The sequence below is a fragment of the Aquarana catesbeiana genome, linkage group LG03, assembly GCF_042186555.1.
Source record: "Aquarana catesbeiana isolate 2022-GZ linkage group LG03, ASM4218655v1, whole genome shotgun sequence".
Classification (NCBI taxonomy): Eukaryota; Metazoa; Chordata; class Amphibia; order Anura; family Ranidae; genus Aquarana; species Aquarana catesbeiana.
This window is the reverse complement of record NC_133326.1, coordinates 566799988-566817811: the sequence shown is the minus strand read 5'-3', so window position 1 is coordinate 566817811 and position 17824 is coordinate 566799988. Positions and strand designations below refer to the sequence as shown.

Sequence of the window (17824 nt, the reverse complement as noted above, 5' to 3'; positions counted from 1 at the left end):
ATTCTGAGCCTGAAATAAGAAAACAAATGCAGCCAACATATCTAAGGGACTGGTAAGCCGCAATATTTCATTTTTTTATTGTAGTTTAGATACACTCAAAGAGGAACTACAGTCTGCTCACATAATTTGTAATAAAAACATCTTTGCCATTCTGAAGCTTCCCTCCAACCACTTTGCATATTATTTCATATATACTGTGATTCTGTACTTGCCAAATATGCTGCAGAAATCTCCCTCCACTGAGCCTGGCTGTATCTATTTTAACTGTGGACAGCTGAAGCTGCTGCCTGTTCACTTCCTGGATTTACACAGCCACACAGAGGCACACCTCCGGCGTTGCAGGCCTGCAGCTCTAATAGGCCCTCTTTTGACTCATTTTCCCCTCCCTGGCTAAATCTCATGGGAGTAAGAGAGCTGTGCATGATGTCATAAGCCTAGGCTTTTTACCAGATAAGAAACAAGAAGTGGGCTGTATAAGGTATTTACTGGCAGAAAAAAAATGTTTTACTACCCAAAGTTAAAACAACAAGGGCAGAAGATTTAATAGATGGAAAGATGAAAAAATGACTGAATGTTCGCTTTAAACAACAGCCTTCTGCTACAGCAGTACCTTTACTTCATCCCAATTATGATAGAAATCAAATAACCCTGTCTGATCACTGAGGATGAACATCAGCAGCCCTCCCTGCCTGAAGGAGGTATGATCTAAAAAAAAAAAAAAAAAAAGGAAGAAGTATCAGTCACCGTTGGTCATTGAGCCGTCGGTATTTCTCTTTATCGGCGCTGTTGATCCGCAGCAGCGGCTGCAGACATTCCAGATGAGTCTTCACATTCTGGTTGTCTACATAGACATCATAGAGTTCTTGCTTCTGCTCAAAGATCTTCTCTGTAGTACCTGAAGACAATAGTCAGAAGATGGAGTCAACTGAGAAGGTCACAAGTCAACACAGCCATTGGCAACCATAGAATGTAGAACACTAGCCCAACTGTATTAGATTTTTCCATGTCTGCAATGATGAGAGCCGATATGCCAGACAGTTGTGCAAAATCCATAAAATAATAACCACCAAACCTTTACTTATTTAATCAACTTTATAGCATGGCAAAATGCATTACAAAGAACACCATCTGCTAAACACAGCTGATCCTCTTCCTCCTCCTTTAATGCATTTAACCCCAAGAGGAAGTTAGTCATATAGGTTAGGAGCTCTCATGGCTAGAGATTTATATATACATATTAATCATAATTCCTATAATTAGAGACACTGTATGTAAAACTGGGATCCACAGTCAGTAATTCTAATGTAAACAAGCCAGTTTTTTAATTTTTCACATGATAAAATCTGCTAGATCTTTTGCTAGAAAATGACTTCAAACTAGAGGTTGACCGATATGGGTTTTCTCTGGCCGATGCCGATATTTATAAATCTCGGCGGCCGATGGCCGATATATGATGCCGATTTTTTTGGGCCGATATGTTAAGCCGTTTTGTTTTTTTTTCCTTTTTTTTCCCTTCATCTCATAAAATCTAACAGTTAGACCCCTTTCACACTGGGGCGTTTTTCAGGCGCTTTTGGGCTAAAAATAGTGCCTGTAAAGTGCCTGCAAAACGGCTCCCCTGCAGTCTCAGTGTGAAAGCCCAAGTGCTTTCACACTGAGGCGATGTGCTGGCAGGATGTTAAAGTCCTGCAAGCAGCATCTTTGGAGCCACCGCTCCTCCACCACTCCTGCCCATTGAAATGAATGGGCACCGCTGCCGAAGTGCCTGCAAAGCGTTTCGGCAGCGGTGCTTCACGTGCGCATTTAACCCCTTCCGCGGGTGCTAGCTGAGTTATAAGGTGCCCCGCTAGCAGCGGAATAGCACTGCTAAAATGACAGTGAAACGCCGCTAAAACTAGCAGCGTTTTACTGTCAATGCCTGCCCGCTCCAGTGTGCAAGCAATCTTAAGTAATAAGTGATACAGAAAATGTCTTACATTTAAAAATTTATTAAACAAAACAAACCTCCAATCAGTTCACTTGTATGTATAATTTAGATGAAAAAAAACACTATATCTTAAATATTAAATACACAAATACAGGTAATCAAAACTTTTGGACGAAAAAAAAATGGGCTAACTTTACTGCTTAGTTTTTTTTTTAATTCATTAGTGTATTTTTTTCCAAAAAAAACTGCGCTGGAAAGACTGCTGCGCAAATACCGTGTGACATAAAATATTGCAGCAACCGCTATTTTATTCCGTAGGGTCTCTGCTAAAAAAAATATATATAATTTTTGGGGATTCTAAGTGATTTTCTAGCAGAAAATACAGGATTTTTACAAATGTCAGAAAAGATTTAGTCTTTAAATGGTTAAACTGAGAACTTCTACACACAGAGTTCAGTTCATTGATAAAAGAAGCTAAAAAGATACAATGTTTCTACTTATCAGACTTGGCAGGCTGCCCAGAGAGGAGAGAAGTCCCTCCAACCAAGACTTCAGGCAACTTGCATTGACTTCTATTACAGAAGTCATTTGCAAGTTGCGGCTGAAACTATAATCGGCCGATGCCATTTAATTAAAAAAACGCCAAATATCAGCCGATATATCGGTCGACCTCTACTTTAAACCCACAAACAATTCTACAGTATTGTGCAAGTTTTAGGCAGGTGTGAAAAAATGTTGTACATTTTTTATCAAGAAAATTGGAAGTAAATGAACAGAAGAGAAATCCAAATTAAAGAAATATTTGGCGTGACCACCCTTTGCCTTCAAACTAGCATCAGTTCTTTTAGGCTGCTTTGAAACTTAGGAATATTTTAAGCGCTTTTGTGTAAAAAAAAAAAAAAAAAAAAAAAAAAAAAAAGAAGAAGAAGCGCCTGAAAAGCTCAAAAAAAAATGCTTCTCTTTAAATTCTATGTATGTGTTCACACTGCGGTGGTGCACTCCCTTTGGTGTAAAAAAAATCCTGCTTGCCGCATTTTTAGAGCGCGTTTGGTCAGTTAACGCACCAAAAATGCTCCTCCCCATTGAAATGAATGGGAAACGCCTCAAAAACCCACACGCCAAAGTGTTTTTGGTAAAGTTTTTCAGTCCAATGTGCTTTAAAAAAAACGCGCTGCAAAAGCGCAGCAAAAATGCTCCATTACCACATAGGCGTTTTACAGGCAGTTTTGATGCGAACCAGTGTGAAAATGCCCTTATGTACACACAATGCTTGTGCACAGTTTTTGTAGGAACTTGGCAGGTAGGTTGCTCCAAACATGTTGGAGAACCAACCACAGATCTTTGTGGATGTAGGCTGCTTCAAATCCTCCTGTCTCTTCATGTAATTTCAGAGAGACTTGATGTTGAGATAGAGGCTCTGGGGGGCCAAACCATCACTTCCAGGACTTTTTGTTGTTTGGCCCCAATTAGCAGGACGACAACTCCAAACATGCAGCCAATGTCATCAACAACCATCTTCAGTCTAAAGCGGAACAAGGAGTCCTGGAGATAATGGTTTGGCCCAGACAGAGCCCTGAATTGAACATCATCGAGCCTGCCTAGGAATACATAGAGAGAGGTAAAGGAGAAAAAGGAAATAAATAGCATTTCTAGACAGTATTGGGAGCCTGGGGCATCTTTCAACAGTGTCACTGTAGATACTCACATGCCACGTAGGACACCTCATCATCGAGGGTCTCTATGTCTGCTACATTTACATAGAAGAAAGGCTTTGCCTCTGGAGCTGTGGCTCCCACACCCGGTAAAGTGACATTTGCGAGACAGCAACAGCAATAAACTGTACAGAAGGGGACAGAATTATACATGTTAGTATTTTTTCATTGTCTATTACCATAGCTTAACTGTTTTGTCCAAATTTTCTAAAACCAACTACACAGGTTCAATGAATCAGCAGAAGATGAGTCTAATGTACAAAATATAGCTATAAAACTCTGTATGCCAAATCCACTTTTTTTTTGCAAATGTCCTAATTACTGGTTATGAGAATATGTTTTAGGTTTACAGTGAGCTAATGCCTTTTATGAGAGGAAGGAGTAAGCTTACAGCTTCCAGAGGAAATTTGGACCAAAATTTAAAACAAAGCTTAGGGACATGTTCAAACTATGGGAAATTGTGAACAAGACTATCTGGAACCCCGTGGCACCCACTCCACACATACATACCCCTTTCCATGTAACAGTCATTATCTGTCCCCACAGAAATTCACATCAAATTACAAACATGTGGTGTGTGGGCAGCCTCCCCAGCAACAGCTTCAACAACTTTGGGTTTTAGTTTACGTTTAATCCCTGCCCAGTTTTTTGCAGGTCTAAAGGATGCAGGGGGGGGTAATATTTATGTTCTCCTAGTGTAACACTAAGATTGATCATATGATTATGCTAAAAAGAGACCCTTGCATTTAACATTTGAAGTGAAAAGGCAGGTTATTGCTGGTTACCTCTGTAGCACACCACTCCCACAGGAGGCGGGGAGAAGATCAAGATTCTCTTCCGTAATAACGCAAACTTCCACAGGATGAAGATCTGCTCCCCAAAGAACTTAATGAACTGAGACATGCAGCCAGCAGGGTGGGTAATCTGCAACCAAAAGGCAGGAAAGAATTATTATCTATTGTCATGGATCTGAGCATTTCTAAGTGCTGTTATATTGTGTGTACAACGTAATATCTGCAGCCCAATATTAGCTGGTGGTAAGACCTAATAACATCAGTGACTGTCCACCTACTGGTCTGCCCATAGAGACGAACTGACAGCAGAGAACCTTCCTGAGTCACGCCTATTGTGGTGTTTTGCAGGACAAATGTTAACTTAGCGTTACGTGACTACAACACTTTCACTTCTCCTAGAAGGCAAACAGGATTATATGACCTGACTTTTCACAAGTTCATTTTTTAAATTTCCAATAAAATCCCTATTCCAGCCTAAGACTTTATTCCTCATCCCTCCCCCCACCTTCCCTTACCCATCCTTTCAGCCAATTTCCCCCCTTACCCTGTGAAGCCAGATATACTCATCTAAGCCCCCTTTCAGGTTCCTAGCTACTTCCAATTTAAAGTCACTGCAAATCCGGCAGTGCCAATAAAGCCAGAGTTTACCGGTCACCTTCCAACCCTGCAATCCTTTGTCCTCTTCTGAAACCTGAGAGGATCCCATCCAATGAACACCCAATAGAAAATGTCTACGTCATGCAGGCACTGAAGTGGCCACAGGAGGAAGGTCCCAAGCAGAAAGTAACAGATTAAGGTAAGTGAAAAAGAAGGGCATTTAGACAGGGAATGTTATCCCGAGTGGAGCTTTTATTTGTAGGAGTGGACATTTTTAATGTACATACTATGGGTTGCTCTACTGAACGCTTCATCAAACTGTCAATTTAAAATGGACCTAAACTCACAAAGTGAAGGATTTGCTATGTTATTGGGAACATCTAGAAATGTTAATTGGGCCCAAGTACTACCATGGAAAAAAAAAATAAATAAAAAAAAAAAAAAAAAAATGTACACTTTGACTGGAATTTCTAATAAAAATAACAAGTCTCTGGTATGCAAATGTGCACAGACACTCTGTTTCCTACAACCTCATAGCTGCAGTATGAGATCTAACGTCCCTTGCTGGAGGAAGTGATATAAAAAGGAAGCAAAGCCCTGCTTCCACCAAGATGGATGTCCCCACACACACACACCGTGCAGAACAATTGTAAGCATTTTAAGTCGGTAATGAAGAAAATATCAGCTGCAGGGAGATCCCAGGTAACACTAGTGACAAAGTCCTTTGCCCCATTTGCCTTTTTTTTCTGGGCAAAGCTTCCACAGTACAGGTCCTCTTTAACGTGTACATCAACAATACATGCAAGAAAGTAAGAGGACCCATTCAACCAGAAAAATCCATAACACTTGGAATTCAAGACTGAGCATAAATTTACTGAAAAAAAAAAAAAAAAACAACAACACATGCTAACAAAATATGAAGAGTCTAACCTTCATCTCCGGGTACAGATGCTTGTGTACTGTGGACAACCAGTGTATAGTAGGCTGGCAGGCCTGTGCATTGACCCCTGGGGGCAGGATTCCCTTCTTGTCTTCATAGAAGGCCTCTAAAGGAGTGTAGTGACCGGGTATTTCTAGCTGGTGCCTGAGGGGGGAATAAGATATTATGTGTAAGTAGTTCCATTAATAAATACAGTAGTAACAGAATGGTTATCAAAATGGTTCTGGGATTTCTGATAAAAAAAAAAAAAAAAAAAAGGATTCTGGGGGCCATAAAATAGTTTACAATTGGTAAACCTTAAATCCTAGACACCTATAACTGTAATCCATCACAAGGTTACTTGCCTGAGCCCGTTAAATAGTAGAAAACACCAAAAAGGATACAAGATAACAAAAAATGAGCCAGTGTCAATACCAGTGTCAAGATGATTCCCATATGAAGTCTGTAAACTATGATTAAAATAAAAATTAAAAAAAAAAATTAAAAAGTCTACACAAATATTTTTTTAGATTTAATCTGGGAGGGACAGAACCTTTGTTAGGCTGTATTTCGGTCTTGTGTCCCTGTTGGGAAGACTTCACCTCATGTCCTGACCCAGTTACTGGTGCCATTTAAAGAAGTACAGCCAAAGCTCATTTGGCTGTACTTCTCCTGTGGATTACAGGAGTGCAGTTCGTTCTGCACTCGTGTGACCCGTTTTCAGCAGACAGCGGGCTAAAACCCGCTGTCAGTCGATGCCACATAGCCAGTCTAGGCTCTGAAAAGATTGCGACCATATAGTTGGGATCCGCCCACATGCCTGGACCAGCTCCCGGCTCAATCTGCCCCCCCCCCCTTCACGACTGACAGCCAGCTCTCTGCTGAGGGTGCTGTGAGAACCAAACGATCAGGGGTGTTCGATTTGTCGATTCTCAGCCTCAGAGCCAACGGGGTACAGATGCAGCATCAGGCTGATTACCATACTTCTCTTAAGACAGGAAGGGAGTTAAATTCCCCCTAGCAGGCAAAGTGTGAAATACCTGACAGATGTTCCAAACCTTTCACACTGTATACCAAACAGGAGCAAAAAAAGTTTAAAAGGTAGACTTTTACGTTTAGGGGGCCTTAGATTTTAGAAACATCTGTTATGGTAAGAAGGACTACAATAGCAAAGCAGGAAGCTTGGCAGGCTTGAAGTGCTCAGCTTAAGGCAAAGCACAGGTCTGCTTTAATGTCTCCCTCCCCAGAGACACATGCTCACCTTTCATTCACTCCTGACCTATGAACAGCTGGAGCGGGGGCATTAAAGTGAACCTGTTGCACTACCCTACAAAGTCTCCTTCACATGCCCCTGTGAGTTTCTATCCCAATATCCCTCACCACATTTTAGACCATCTTACCGGACTTGGTTCTCCAGAAAGTGCATGTAGCGATAAAGCATTGTATAGGAAGGGGACAGTATACCAACAGACTTCATTCGCGCTCCTCTCTCCAGCTCGCTCTCCACCGGCATGTTGGCAAAACAAGCCAGGCCAAAAAAGCTGCCTTTCCGAAAGTAACTAAAAGGTGAAAATAAAATCCACAATGTACCAAGAAGAGCCAATGTAAGTTCTACTATATGAGAAGGTAATACAGAAAAACAAAAAAACAAAAAAAAAAAATCAAATATCCTTTACATCTTTGATAAAAATATGTTCTAAAAAGGTTCTTTTTAAGTTCTGACTTACATGAAATCAGACTGTACCCTGTGGGATCCGCTGGCCATCGATTTAAATTCCACCCCTTCTAAGTCGATGTCTTGGGGCAGACACCATTCCACAATATTCCCTGTGGACAGAACACAACAATCAGGCAGTTAGATCCCATCTGATAAAGCTCTGTAGCTTTAGGAATGAAAATTCTAATCAAAAATGTAAAAAATTATAATTTCTTCCTCATCAGATACTGGTGAAAACAAAGATAAGCCTGCGTGATACCCCCTTGCTAGTCAAGGATAACATATTAGGCCTCATGTACACTTATGGTTGAGAGTCAGTAGAAACAAGTTACGTTTTTAGGCTCTGCTCCTGCTCCCCAAGCACCTTGTCCCCATGTTGATGGGAATTCTGCCCCACAACCCTGGCAGGTGGTTGTGGGGGTCTGAGGGCAGGGGGCTTATAGGAATCAGGTCGGCGGTGGTGGCGGGCGTCGTGATTCAAGATGAATCTACACCAGGGGACATTGTTTTTTATTACAATATTGTCAAAAACTTTTTTTTTTTTTTAATTCATTTTTTTTGAGTACCTGTACTCATTTACATTGGGGGGGTGAAATCACACACCATTTTTTTTATGCACATTTTGGCGTGGGGGTTGCCCTCAAAATCCATACATGACCTAACGGACCCGCTCTGTTTTCTCCCCAGATTGAATTCATGTGCAAAACTGATCCAATGTGTGATTCAGATGCGTTTCCATAGGAGGCAATGAGCCTGGAATTTACATCTGAACCGCAGTGCTCAAAAAACGCACAGGGCTCTTTAAATTCATAAAGAATTTGCACTGCCACTCCATAGAAAGCCGGGTTGATTCACGTTTCAAGTGAATCGGATGCTGTTCAAAACCATCCAATTCGCATATATGTGAACAAAGCCTTATTGCAAACCACCCCCCTTTGGGCAGCAGATGGGGTTAACATGCTATGGTCACAATGCTTTGCATCACAGGACAGCAAAAATTATGCTTGGCAATCTATAGCAGCCGCTGAGCGTGACCCATTCACCTCAATGGGGCCATGTCACAACCCTTGCGGTGACGTGATGCAGATTTTCAGCGGCTGAAAAAGGTGATGAGGTGGTGATGCCTCCTCACCACCTGTCAAATGCCCTCTGAAGAGCAATCCATCATGGATCAGTCTTTTTTGGCTGGGCTTCTCCAATGGGTGACAAGAGTGCAATTCGTTTTGAACTCCTGTGACTCGTTTTCAGCAGAGATCAGTCTGAAGTCCGCTCTCCGCTGACGTCACTGCCATCAGTCGGGGCAGCGCATCATCCGGCTTCCCAAGTCTGGATCCGCCAGCTGCCTTGATTGATGACAGTCTTAGCGAACCGCTGAGAAGGACGCTCCCCGCCCCTCTACAGCTCAGCGCTCCTACAAAAGGGTATCTTAAGGAATCGACACCCTAAAAAAAGGCTAGCGAATATGATATAGAGCTGAACAAGAAAAGGTATTCAACCTCCTAGGACACTAACAAAAACTAAGGCATAAGGCGGGGTTATTTATTTGCCAGTGTCCCAATCTCCTGTAGGCAGCAATATAACCAAACGGTGTCCCTCAATGGAAGATAAAGAAAAACATTTCATATATTACAGTTTACCAGTCATCAGATGTGGTGGTTGTATTAGCGTCCCCCCTCCCCCCAACCAAGTTTTTTTTCTCTTTTTTTATTAACACTTTCTATCCTAGGGTGACAACTCTCACTCTCTGCATTTTGTCTCCTGAAAGCAGCAGCATTGTTACTCTGGGACAGGGCTACAGATCCCCTTTCACTTTCCTCTATAAACAAAGGGGAGGGATTCTGTAGTCGAAGATAACTGGAAACAAAATAACGTAAAAAAAGACAGCTCTGGAAGTTATCAATTGACATGATTTCTGGCAGGATCTATAGGCATTTATACCAATGGAAGAATTTGTTTCATATTGAATGCCATCATGCAGGTCCTTGTTATTAAAGTGTTACTAAACCCAAAACAGGCCAGATGTAGTGAATGCAGGGTCCTGGGTTTATTAACACTTTAAGTAAGTTCATGTGCACCAGACATGGGGACATGAAGAGAGAAAGACCACAGATACAGAGCTTTTTTGAAGTCGCACTAATATCATATCTTATGGTAACTGTGCAAATGGTGCTTGAGGGCATTTTCCTTTAAACATACATTTAAAAAAAATTGTTTGCCCAATATAATAAAATTCCTCTTTATGTTCAGCTTCCACATACCCGCTGAAAGTTTAAATCAGCCTTGACCTGCAGAGCATTTGCTTTGTAAGGAGATAGGCGGGACAGGATTGTACAAAAAACAGGTGACCAATGTATTCCTGCGGCCCGATGGTTGCAGGTTTTGGAATGCATTGGCACCATCCTTGTGCTTTCTATGTAACCATGTGGCACAGGGTGAGTGGGTCACCACAGTGTGCTTATTACTGTATCAGCAAGTAAAACAATTTTAGGTTTAAAAACGTATACCGTATTTATCGGTATATAACACGCACAGGCGTATAACATGCACATTCATTTTAAGGTGGAAGTTTAGGGAAAAAAACTTAAATTTTAAATAAGGAACTTTGAAGCAAAAGAAGGGTCAGTGCCCATCTGCAGCCTCACCATTGCCGTCAATGCAGCAGCCTCACCATTGCCGTCAATGCAGCAGCCTCACCATTGCCGTCAATGCAGCAGCCTCACCATTGCCGTCAATGCAGCAGCCTCACCATTGCCGTCAATGCAGCAGCCTCACCATTGCCGTCAATGCAGCAGCCTCACCATTGCCGTCAATGCAGCAGCCTCACCATTGCCATCAATGCAGCAGCCTCACCATTGCCATCAATGCAGCAGCCTCACCATTGCCATCAATGCAGCAGCCTCACCATTGCCATCAATGCAGCAGCCTCACCATTGCCATCAATGCAGCAGCCTCACCATTGCCATCAATGCAGCAGCCTCACCATTGCCATCAATGCAGCAGCCTCACCATTGCCATCAATGCAGCAGCCTCACCATTGCCATCAATGCAGCTTGATCGATGCCCATATGCAGCCTAGAGGGGACAGGGAGGGGGCAGGACGAGCACCTACAGATTACATACAGTGAGAATCTCCAGACAGAACAGTGGTCCAATGGCGGCCCAGGAGACGGAACTTCTTATTACAGAAACCGCCAAGTAAACAGGAGATTCTCACTGTATGTAATCTGACAGCACTCATCCCGCCCCCCTCCCTGTCCCCTCCCAGGCCGCTAAAATTGAAGTATTGGTGTACAACACACGCTATTTGCACCCGATTTTCATGGTGAAAAAATGAGTGTTATACGCCAATAAATACAGTATTTAGTGCCTAAATGCACCAAGGTGCTGTCTTTCAATACTCATGTAATAAGTGCAGAAGGCAGATACAATGTGTTACGATACTACTTCATAGAAAGCCACTTCCTTTCTCAGAAAGTCTTCCCGGAGTGGTGAGTCACAGGCCGAGGAGGAAGCAGGAACCGGCTGCAATCAGGTCACCGCAACTCTCAGTAAACATTAATACTGACGGCTTTAAAATGTCATCGCAGGACAGATCCACAATGGCAATCAAGACCTATTCAGTCAGCGCAAAACACACAAACCTGAACAAACAGCTTTCAAATGATTGCAACCAGTATAGATGATGGCTGCTTGGTTGCTTTTGTAAAGAAAACCTGTCAAGACAGAAGAAGGGAGGCTACCATTGCTGATCTTTTTGAAAATTCTAGTTACTTGGCTGTTAAAAGGAGAAGGTCACCTTTTGAAAAAAAAAACAAAAAAAAAAAAAACAAATATTGCATTTTTTTTTTTCGCAGGAGCCTGGAAAGCATTGTACCCTTGATTAGTAAATCACTGGTACAATGCCAGGTTTCTGCAGACTCTCAGTAAAGCTGTCTGCTCGTATTTCCCATATGGGCAGACAGTTACTGAAGATCAATGAACTATGAGTGCTCATCGGTGCTCTCGCAGTTCATTGAGAACTACAAGCTGTTTGCCGCAATGGCAGATGATGATTGTAGTTCATTCACGGAACTCTGTGAATGAATGATGCAGGCATGGGGGCAGAGCCCCGCACGGCTACGATGTTTCTAAAAGTTAAGTTCCCCTTTGTGTTAAAAAAAAAAAAAAAAAAAAAGTGCATTTATTATTATTTTTTTTATTTTTTTTTTTCCCAGGACCCTGGAAAGCAAAGCAATGCGCACTGTCAGTGTAAGCTGTCTGCTCATACTTCATAGCATCAATGAACTACATAGAAAGCTCAACAGCACCCTGGTAGTTCATTGAGAACTTTTAGTTCTTACATTCACAGAACTCTGTGAATGAATGAGGCGGCCAGGTGGGCAGAGATCCACACAGTCGCAATCTTTTTAAGTTGTCACAGCATCTGCGGGGAGAAGATTACCCACTCGCTGGCACAACAAGGGATGGAAAGTGGGGTCTGCGGCAACAGTAACACGGGGGGAATATGGGGGGGGGGGGGGGGGATGACTGCTGAAGCATGTTACACCCATATTTAGAAAAAGAAAACTTAGCATTTAAAGTGGACCTTAAATTCAAAGCTAATCTTACCTTTCCTTCACTGTTCCCTGTCCGCCACTGGCATCCACTGGGTATCGGTCTTCAAGTGTCTTCATTGGCCAGCACAGGATGATGTGACTCCTGTGCACGGGCAGCAGTCAGTCATCCTAGTACGCAGGGACAGGCAGGTAGGTGCATTTTATTTCAGAAAAGACGTGGTCTCTCCTGCACTAAAGAGCCCGTCTGCTCAGTGACAGCGGAAACGTTAGTTCTGCTTTAATTATGAAAGAGACAAAATTGCTAGTGTGCAGTTTTTGATAGATGAGACTTTGTGGGGTTTAAATATATATTTAAAAAATATATATAAGCAAAACTGCATTGTACGACATTCTGAATTACATTTTTTTAATGCTGATTAACCAGAAGTGAGAATGTTTAACGCTGGCCAGCAGGGACCGGCCTAATTTTGATACATGGGTGGCCACTGTGGTTGAACAGAATTCAATCTGTTATGGACTTCTGTTCAACTGCCCTGTGGATTTATTCTCACTCGATCAGTGCTGCAGGCTATAGCCTACAGCACTGATCTGAGTATTCTGAAAGTGGGGGAGCCTATTTTTTTTTTTCTTTTATTCCGTTTACTACGACTTTAAGGGCATTTTAGGTTTTTTTTGCCCAGTTATGGATTACACTCTCACCTTGAGTGAACCAAGCACCACAGAGACTAAAACACAATACAAGGAAAAGGAAGGTTTTTTTTTTTTCAATTTCTGTATCTTTACTTACACGCCACAAAGGGCAAAATTAATGGAAACATACTCTCTTCGGATCTACAGTATTTTCTTCATTTAGGACTCATTCACACATAGTGTAGTTAGATAAAAGAGGAGCAGCGCTGTGAGAAATATTCCATGTGATGAACTATTACATAGGTAAAAAACAAAAAATTAGGATAAACTCCAAGTTCATAGGTTATATAAACAACTGGACTGTCCTATTAAGAACCAATCTTGATGGTAAATACGGGACGTGAATATGGGAATCAATGAGTCCTTCACCACACCACTGTGATAATAAAATTGTGCGCTTACCAAATGGCAAGCTTAGAAGAGCTTGCGACCTTAACCCGGTCGGGGCCTTTCAAGGTGGAACCATCAAGGAGAGACACACCACTTGGTTTGAATTAGGCACACTGTTCTTCCAGTTACCACTCTAAATGGAGATGTGACCCCAAGCTAGGGATAAACCTGAACAGCAGAGTGGACCAATGACAATTCACACGCCCTAGCTTTGATTAGCGATCGCTCAAAATCCTCCCGCACACTTCTCCTATGGAAGCAGCACACACGTGTGTGCTGCTTCCATAGGAGAAGTGTGCGGGAGGATTTTGAGCGATCGCTAATCAAAGCTAGGGCGTGTGAATTGTCATCGGTCCACTCTGCTGTTCAGGTTTATCCCTAGCTTGGGGTCACATCTCCATTTAGAGTGGTAACTGGAAGAACAGTGTGCCTAATTCAAACCAAGTGGTGTGTCTCTCCTTGATGGTTCCACCTTGAAAGGCCCCGACCGGGTTAAGGTCGCAAGCTCTTCTAAGCTTGCCATTTGGTAAGCGCACAATTTTATTATCACAGTGGTGTGGTGAAGGACTCATTGATTCCCATATTCACGTCCCGTATTTACCATCAAGATTGGTTCTTAATAGGACAGTCCAGTTGTTTATATAACCTATGAACTTGGAGTTTATCCTAATTTTTTGTTTTTTACCTATGTAATAGTTCATCACATGGAATATTTCTCACAGCGCTGCTCCTCTTTTATCTAATTTTGTTATGTGTGTATCTCATGTTCCAGCAGCTGCTTTATATATTTGATCACTTAATTGTTACATTAGATTGGGTTTAATTCACAATTTATTTTTATTTATCAATAGGCGGTTTTGCATTATTTAGTTTAATATAGCGCGGTGATTTGCTCTGTTTTTTCTACACATAGTGTAGTGATTGGCGTTTTTCCGCACTGGATAAGTGGCAGTAACGGCTAAGGCACCTAGAAAACAATTTTCTTTGCGATATTAACCGAGCGTTTAAGCATGTCAAACTAAGGTCCATTAAAAGAGATCCCGTGGAAGAATTTGTGTTGGAAGTAAAGATCAAACACCCGGTGTGACACCAATCACCAAAAATTAAATGGAGGCTTACCAGAAAGCCAGCCACCCCCCTTACTCAGGGAGATCAAACAGCGCTCAATCGGAGCTATGATCCACTGGAGGGAAGCCCGGATGTCATCTCTAACAGCGTTGGTCCACTGACCCAATTCATCATATGCCCGTGTTCTCTGCTGCCATGGCCAGGGCTAGGTACGAGCGGATATTGCGGTTCATGCATTTCAATAACAATGAACTCTGTCGTCGATTCAAAATTTAAGCAAATCGTTTTAGATTTGTTTTTTTTTCACGGCGCCGGTCGTGAGGAACTGCGGGCAGGAGTTTTTAGGCGAGGCCGCGTCTTCGGCCTAGTCCGCTAGGCCGGACGCTGAGGCCTCACCTAAAAACTGCCCGCAGCTCCTCACGACCGGCGCGGTGTCCAAAAAAAAAGAAAACCTCGATTCAAATCGTGAATCAAGTCTTTTTTAAGTAGATGCCAGATTTTTTTTTTTTTTTTTTTTTAAAGCAAATCTCCCAGCCCTATCCTGGGGTGACCCTGAACATGATCGGTTCCATAAAATTCGGCCCCTTGTAAACCACAAAGAAAAATTTGTAGCCTTGTTTATCCCCAAACAAGATTGTTGATGAATCCCTGATTAAATATTCTGGTCATCTTGTTTTCAAACAAAATCTCCCCAGCAAGCGTGCCAGATATGGGGTCAAGATGTATAAGCTCTGTGACAGGGCAACAGGCTATACATGGAGTTTTCTGGTTTACGAGGGAAAAGATAGCAGCTTGGAGCCCCCCAATTGCCCCGACTACACAGGGTGCAGCAACAAGATTGTTTGGGACTTGGTGTCACCCTTATTCGGAAAGGGGTACCATTTATACATGGACAGTTTTTTATTCAAGCGTGCACTTTTTAAACACCTCTATCAAATCAGGAATTGGTGCATGTGGCACTGTGCAATCTAATCGTCGGGGCTTCCCCTAATGGCTTGCAAATGCCCAACTTAGTCTGGGGGAGAGAGCCTGCTTGAGGTCCAATGAGTTACTTGCACTGAGATAGAACAAAAACATTCTGTTTGTCCTTCCATCTTCCATTCACCCAGATTGTTAGATTAGTTGCACGTAAGGTCAGACACTGGTATAAAAAGAAGTGTCTGTATACTTCTTCCAATTGGCTCTGTTCAGCGCTTATGTGCTATACAAAGCATCAGGATGAACTGGATCCTTCCTAAAATTCCAGGAAGAGGTCATCGCAGCCCTTCTGTATCCAGCAGGTGCTGTGGCCCAAATTCACAGCACAGATGCAGTGAGCCAGCTGCATGAGGCATTTTCCGGATGTCTTTCCTGGTACCCCTACCCAACGAGCACCCCAAAAAAAATGACAAAAAAAATGTGAAAAAGCCTTCGCGCTAAAGTAACGTTTCTGTACCAAGTGCGGATATAGGCGTGACACCCGCTATTATTGTCCCTCCTATCCTGACCAACCGGTCTCTGCATCAGGGACTGTTTCCGTTGCTTCCACACACTAGTGGAGTATTAGAATAGGGTACAGCACGACACAGTCCTAGGCCACACTTTCACACAGGGTCTCAAGAGACGTTAAATGACCATCGCATTTTGAGAGACCCTAAGCTGGAATGTTCAAAGTTATAATAAAAAAAAGTGTAAAAAAAAGGGAACGGGAAGGAAACACATAAAAAGTAAAAATATATACACACATACATATAAAAAGTAAGTAAATAGTTGTAGTTTTATTGTTCTGCTCTGTTTTACTGTATTTTATGCTATACTATAATGTTTTATTGTTACTGTTTTATCATGTTTGCTTTGCAGGTATTTCTAATATATATATATTTCAATGGGCAGGAGCCGTATATACTCCGCTCCTTCACCGCTCCAAAGATGCTGCTAGCAGGACTTTTTTTACCGTCCTGCCAGCACACCGCTCCAGTGTGAAAGCCCTCGGGGCTTTCACACCGGAGACAAAGCAGCGGCACTTTCGGGTCGGTTTGCAGGCGCTATTAGCGCAATAGCGCCTGCAAACCGCCACAGTGTGAAAGGGCCTTTACACAAAGTTGTCACTAAATGATATATTGCTCACACATGGCATGGGTATATGTGAGATTACACCCCAAACTACATTCTAGCCGCAAACAGGACCCCGAAAACCAATCACCGCCTTCAGGCTTTCTAAGGGTGTAAATTGTTGATTTTACTCCTCACTACTGATCATAGTTTGAGGCCCTGAAATGTCAAGATAACACAAAACTCTCCCCAAATGACCCCTTTTCCGAAAGTAGACATTCCAAGGTATTTGCTAAGAGGCATGGTGAGTATTTTGCAGATCTTATTCGTTTCCTTCGTTTTGGAAAAGACAATTTTTTCTTTTCAAATTTCAACACTTTGTGACAAAAAGCGAGATCTGCAAAATACTCAACATGCTTCTCAGCAAATAGTTTGGGGTGTCTGCTTTCTGAAAAGGGGTCATTTGGGGGGTTTTTGTTCTATCTTGGCATTTCATGGCATCCAAAACTGTGATAGGTAGTGAGGAGTGTAATCAAAAGTGTACGCCCTTAATAATCCTGAAGGCGATGAATGGTTTTCGGGGTCCTGTATGAGGCTAGGCTCCCAAAAAGTCTCACATGTGGCATTCTGTACTCAGGAGAAGCAGCAGAATGTATTTTGGGGTGCAATTCCACATATACCCATGGCATGTGTGAGCAATATATCACTTCAGTGACAACTTTGTGGGGGGGTTTTTTGTCATTTTTTAATCACTTGTGACAAAAAAAAAAAAAAAATATTCAAATGGGCTCAACATGCCTCTCAGCAAATACTTCGGGGTGTCTACTTTCCAAAAAGGGGTCATTGGGGGGGGGGGGGGTTTGTACCGCTCTGCCATTTTAGCACCTCAAGAAATGAGATAGGCAGTCAAACTAAAAGCTGCGTACATTCCAGTAAATGTACCATAGTTTGTAGACGCTATAACTTTTGCGCAAACCAATAAATATACGCTTATTTAATTTTTTTTTTACCTCAGGCATGTGGCTGAATACATTTTGGCCTAATTGTATGACTAAAAATTGAGTTTATTGGATTTTTTTTTTTTTTTTTTTACAACAAAAAGTATAAAATTCTGTTTTCTTCTAAATTGGCGGGTTTTTTTCCGTTTATATCGCAAAAATATAAAAATCCCAGAGGTGATCAAATTACCACCAAAAGAAATCTCTATTTGTGGGAAAAGAAAAAAAAGACTCAAATTTTGTATGTGTACACTATTGCATGACCACGCAGCTACCAGTTAAATCAGTGCAGTGCCAAATTGTAAAAAGTGCTCTGGTCATTAAGGGGGTTAAACCTACCAGGGCTGAAGTGGTTAAAGGATACAACTACTCCTTTATGTTTAGAAAAATCCATAACGCAGGCCTTTATGTTGTGCTAATGGCTT

At 42.1% G+C, this 17824-nt stretch overlaps 1 protein-coding gene across 1 annotated transcript in view; it reads right to left on the bottom strand.

Moving 5' to 3' along the window:
- Nucleotides 1-17824, bottom strand: part of DENND11 (DENN domain containing 11) — a 39877-nt gene that overhangs the window by 7338 nt on the left and 14715 nt on the right. Inside the window, exons 2-7 of the mRNA XM_073621827.1 lie at nucleotides 7677-7776; nucleotides 7350-7508; nucleotides 5961-6114; nucleotides 4425-4563; nucleotides 3633-3764; nucleotides 745-895 (exon numbers count right to left, since the gene is read on the bottom strand). Coding sequence (XP_073477928.1) covers nucleotides 745-895; nucleotides 3633-3764; nucleotides 4425-4563; nucleotides 5961-6114; nucleotides 7350-7508; nucleotides 7677-7776 — 835 coding nt within the window. The remainder of the gene's footprint in view (nucleotides 1-744; nucleotides 896-3632; nucleotides 3765-4424; nucleotides 4564-5960; nucleotides 6115-7349; nucleotides 7509-7676; nucleotides 7777-17824) is intronic.